At 38.8% G+C, this 5,564-nt stretch overlaps 1 protein-coding gene across 1 annotated transcript; it reads left to right on the forward strand.

Moving 5' to 3' along the window:
• Positions 1 to 1,565: 1,565 nt before the first annotated feature.
• tspan37 (tetraspanin 37) lies at positions 1,566 to 5,546 on the forward strand. The gene is made up of 6 exons (XM_014018057.1): positions 1,566 to 1,876; positions 1,947 to 2,021; positions 2,129 to 2,227; positions 2,365 to 2,517; positions 2,606 to 2,689; positions 5,320 to 5,546. The coding sequence occupies exons 1-6, from the start codon at positions 1,763 to 1,765 to the stop codon at positions 5,395 to 5,397; spliced, it is 603 nt and encodes a 200-aa protein (XP_013873511.1). The 5' UTR covers positions 1,566 to 1,762; the 3' UTR covers positions 5,398 to 5,546.
• The last annotated feature ends 18 nt before the right edge of the window (positions 5,547 to 5,564 follow it).

Here is a 5,564-nt window from a genome sequence, read left to right on the forward strand (position 1 = left end):
TATCTGAGGAAGGCCAACTCCATTATGAGCTGAGACCCTTAATGGGGAAGTCAAAGGGATGGTCTCAATTTGGGCTTGTTTGACTAGTGAGCTATCGATTAAATTCTGTTCACAGCCTGAGTCAATAAGAGCTGTGAGGGAGAGAGAGTCATTATTAAAGAAAAGGGTAGCAGGTAATATGAATCAGGGAGATGGGCTGGCCTTGAGGAGGTCCGTCAGTCTCCCCGTATCTACTGACGGACTCTCTTTTGGTCGGATTGGGCAAATTGAGGGTGTATGTGAGTTTGCCCAACCTTTCTTCTTGTGATGCCTTAGAGAAGACTTACAACTAGACAACACAAATAAGGAAATGTGTGTTTGTTGTAACAATGCATCYTGGCAATGAATCTTATACTAGGCACCTGATTAGCAGCACCTGSGTGTACCAGATGCTCAAGACAAGAGTCAACAGCAACAAATWWGCTGTTTGGCAGAGTAGATTTGGCAAATTTTTCATGAGCGCARCCCACATACGCAACTCTACTGCTTATCCCACAAATGCATTTTCCTTACAAATGATGCACTATTTAAAAGGCTTTCCAGTAGTATAAGATTTATTCCCAAGAAGCATTGTTTCAACAAATAAACAATCTACCAAACACATATTTCCTTATTTTTTGTGCTGAGTTTATATTCCTTGTTGTACCCTTACAAGTTGTGTTGGGAGCAGGGGTTCTAGAGCCATTCAATCTTTGTACAATAACAGCTAGTAATAAGTCARACTTGCTTCTAGTAAGTGTTGGACTCCCATTGTTGTCATTTGTCTTGATTCTGTTCATAACCTTTATGTGCAACCAAAAGGTGAAACGTTTCCAGTTTAGGAGGCTTCAGATTGCTTCTTTGGCCAGAGGATGTGGTTCWCTTGGCTTCACTGAGTCTTGCACTGAGATCGGCACCTCCAATTTGGAGGTTGTCATGATATCAAAAAGTTGGACCCAGAAATGCAGACTGACACAAGGAACCTATTCTGACCAAAYAATAATGTTGTTGTGAAAACAAAAACTGCTAATGCACACTTGAGGAATAATCACAAGAGTAATATGGGACGGTCCAGTCGGGACATTGCAAGATGCATAATGCTTAACAGGTGGGTCGTGAGAAACAGAAGAATATGAACTGAGGCTGATGGGAAGAGTGGCTGCRGCTGTGACTAACAAAACAARAAYAGGTGCGGCCTGGCGTGGCCAAACTGAGGAACAGAGACTAACTGTGGAAAAGTGCTGGGAGAAGTGACAGAGGAACACAAACTGATCACAAGGAGACAAAAACAWTGAACCAAAGAAACAGAAACAAACTCAGAACAGAAAACACAAGAACAATAAAAACAAAAAAAACAGACTGTGACAGAGGTCGTCAGTCTCATCTGGATCAAAGGTTGATTGGGATTGATCTACAGCACCAAGTAGAGGGGTTTAAATATCTTACAGTCCTGTTAGGTAGAACAGAGAGGGAGATTGATTGGCATCGATGCAGAGCCTGGRCCAATCTGTCAAGGAGAACAACGAGGTGATCACACTAATGATTGATCCAACCTTCACCTCAGTTATGTAGAGTACTTGGAGTCGATCAGCAGCTCCTCCACAGTGAAAACAAGCCTTATGATGATWACAATACAGCATTTCCTTTTTTATCTTTAATTTCCCAGGTGGTGGGGYTGGCTGTGGCCCTGACTGGACTCAACTTTCTGTTCAAATACAAAGACTACAGCCTGCTTACCTCTCAGATGTACATCACCCTTCCAGCTGTCCTCGCAATCTGCAGTGGTGCCTTTCTGTTTGTCACCGGGTGCCTCGGCTCCTGGATGCACCTCAAGGACTCCTCCTGTCACCAAGGACTGGTGAGGTTCTTCAATTTGCTGCATAATATCAGTGTTTGTGGCTGCATGCATTGATTTTTGTCCCCTTCAGTTTGTTTACTTTCTAGTTATGGTGTTTTGTCTGCAAGGCACAGCTTCATTGTTTGCTTATATCCACTATAAACAGGTATGTATACAAAACATGCTAATGGTTTGGTAGTTGTGTTGTAACCACACCAGGTTATTCTTGCAGCAAATGTYTCTGCTCCTCTTTTCCGTTGATGTTTTGTCCAGGTGGATTTAGAGGTAGCTCCTATCAGTGAAGTGTTTCAGAAATACACCGGCAGCAGTCAGGATATTAACTCTCGAACTGTYGACATGGCTCAAGAAAAGGTGTGTGCACACTGAATGGGATTATACATTAAATTTGTCTGTATGTATGTTGTGCAGTTCTGCAAATTTCTGTTTTTAAAAGATTTACAGGATTTAATTGATTGATGATGAGTTCTTTGTGTTTTGATCATCATTAGCTCCTGTGTTGTGGTGTCCATAACTACACAGACTGGCTGAAAACCTCATGGTTCATTCAAACTGGTGGACTTTCAGTTCCTCACAGTTGCTGTGACCCTATTTTCAGCTCATGTAACGCCACTGTGAATCAGCCATGGCTGCTTTACAAAGAGGTAATTTATTACAGCTGAAAACATTTAGAAAGCACTGTGTGAACATTAAACCCATTCACTGTTTTGATTTTCTTTTCTCTCATTTTAGGGCTGTCAAGTAAAGCTGAAGATGGCRTTACAGGTCATGCTGCATCCTATTATCTGGGGCTTCCAGCTGGTTTATCTCACTGAGGTGCAACACATTTAGCTTAGAYCTTGTATCACTTTGATCAATCACACATGTAACAATACAGAACCACAAAGACTTGCTGTCAGTACGTTCTTAAAATAGATTTACTTTATTCAAACAAATAACCATAATGCTGACATCTTAGAGAAAATTTCCTTTTAGGAAAGGTATCATCAGTTGGTCATAAGTTGGACAACTCAGTGAATATATTTTAAGTATAATAGTCACTCTACTATTTATTGCAGTTTTAGTTTTGCAAAGCCAAAAGAACTTTCAAAATGCTTTTAAAGACAGTCACTGAAGCAGTGGCACGGCCAGACAATTTTTATAGGGTTGTCCAGACTAGGACCACTGATCACACAGGGATGGGCCGGAAAATGACTATTTTTTTGTTCCTGTATGGCAATCTGCTGTGGATTTAATCATGTTTCTTCTCTTATTTATTYACACAGACATGTACAATTACATCATGAGAATTATCTGTCTGATCAGTGCAGTAGAAATGYACATTTTGAGTATAGAAATAAATAGCTTTGCCAAAATTCTGCTGACAAAGCAGCAGTTTGGGTGGCCAATGAATTTWGTAGGGTGGCGATGGCCACYCCCTGTCTCCGCCCCTGCATCGAAAGCCTTTGGAGRTAGTTGGATGGTRGCCTGGCCCTTGCCTTCCTACGCTGTTCCGCTCAATTCTAGTTTCCCTTCACTGCTCAGTCTGGGATTTCTCCCATAGACAATGATTTCTTCKGGAGCATTTCGTCCAGGCCAATCAGAGAACAGAACGTGGATTTTCTGCACAGTGTCTGCTAGTTAGTTTAGCAACAACGTTGGAGGAAGTGAATGAAGCCAGTCCGTGTTGATAAGAACACAACATAGCATTAAAAATACATAAACAATAAAGCATTAAAAAGACAACATTACAACTCACACAGAAGATTTGCTAAATATTTTCAACGAGAAGCCATTCCTCACACAACCTTGGTTTGAACCTGCAGCCTACAAGACTGTGGCACTAACCATTGAACTACCACAGCCCCAAAGAATGCTTGTATAGAACATATTGTAAATTAAGTTTATTAATGTGAAACTGGCATAATACAAAGACAAATACAAAGACATTTTGTACCTCTACTTCAGGGGTGTCGAACTCATTTTCACAGAGGGCCACATGAGCATCATGATTGCCCAAAGGGCCATTTGGAATCAACTTCAATGTTTGTGTTTAACTTCAACTAAACATGAAACATCACRTTCCTCGTCTCATTGATTAGTACTCAGCCCTACGATTGAACACTAACAAACAATACCCGAGCTCTACGTGGTATGTCCTGCATAGAAACAGTGTTTCAACATGCCCTCTTATAAACACTGAAAAGTACTGCATGTACTAAATATGAAAGAAATAATACAGGAATACTAAAGTACAAGTAAGAGKGTTTTATTCATTGCTGAGTTGTGGTGAGTAGCTGCCATTTTGATTTCTGAACTGTGGAAGTTGGGAGTTGCTCCAACTTTCCAACAAGGAATTCCCACTGGAGGGGGGGTTCCCATTTAGATTTACAACTTGTAAGTGGGAAATTCCCACTTCCCAGTACATCTGAGCTGCTTAAAAAGTAGCTGGTGAAAATGCAGCTTAAAACAGATTTTACACAACAAAATTCGCCAGCTATCTGAACCCTGTGCACCTAGTGGTGGGAAGCAGTCTGGTTAAATAATCAACATACATTAGRAGATGTAGGTTATGGTCAATGTTGTCTTTAAAGCAAAATATGCTTATTTTAAGACATTAATACAACTSTGAAGCTSTCACCAGCCAGATAAACTGATGTGGAAGGCCAAATTTGACCTGCAGGCCTTGAGTTTTACACATGCCCTACTTATTATGTAGTTCTAAATCTAACTTTTTTTTTTGCCCATAGCAACAAGAAGTAACTTATTCATTTAACGGAGTTTTAAAATTTCACAAAAACAAACAACAAAAGATGTACTTTTTTGTAAAAGTGGCGTCGCAAAACTTGACATTTTTCTAGTTATAATAAATGCCAAAAAGCATCAAGCCTATTTTCAATTATGGCATGTTTTTATTGCCTACACATAAAAWCTGAATTTGAAAAAAAAAAGTGTATCTTTGTTTCAAACTCATAGAAGCTTCACCCAGTTTACCTTTACCCCATTAACCTTTGTTGCATCAATTTTTCCTTTCTAAATGTTTATACACAACCTGCAATTTCTCACAGGCAGCTAACATCAGTTTTTTGAGTATATAATATATWTTTAAGAATATCWATCTAGTCTAACTGGATTGTATTCRTACTTATTTCTTTGTGTATGCACTTTGTTGTTAGTAAAGGTTCTTAGCTGGGGACCTGTGCAAACTCTTACCTCATGTTGGTAAATTTGCATATAGAAGTTGAACATACAGTAAATGAGYAAATGCAGTTAGGACTTCTTAAATTCACAATCAAAAGTAATCATGAAGTGTGTTTGTTGTGTCTGATGACCAGATTTAGTTGTATTTTTTGTTCCAAGTATTTAAATGTCATTTAGTAATTATATTAAAAACATGTCTGGCCTAGTTTCATGTTTTATTTATTTTTTTGCAGTTAACCACAACTCTGCTTTCCTCYATTATGCAGGCTGCTGTGCTTCTGGTAATGAGACGGCTGATGAACGAACAACCATTTAAAACACATCAAGCTCTGCACAAATACTAAAGCCATTAACAGAGGAAAACTGTGCAGAAACAGTTCTAACTGATATCTCACATTATAAAATGCAAAACTCCTTATTAATAAATACAATTATACTAAAAGAAAAAAACAACTTGTACTATAAATGGTATAATATTTTGATAATTATTATATTATTAATAATATTAGAC

Source organism: Austrofundulus limnaeus, unplaced genomic scaffold, assembly GCF_001266775.1.
Source record: "Austrofundulus limnaeus strain Quisiro unplaced genomic scaffold, Austrofundulus_limnaeus-1.0 Scaffold181, whole genome shotgun sequence".
NCBI classification, from domain to species: domain Eukaryota; kingdom Metazoa; phylum Chordata; class Actinopteri; order Cyprinodontiformes; family Rivulidae; genus Austrofundulus; species Austrofundulus limnaeus.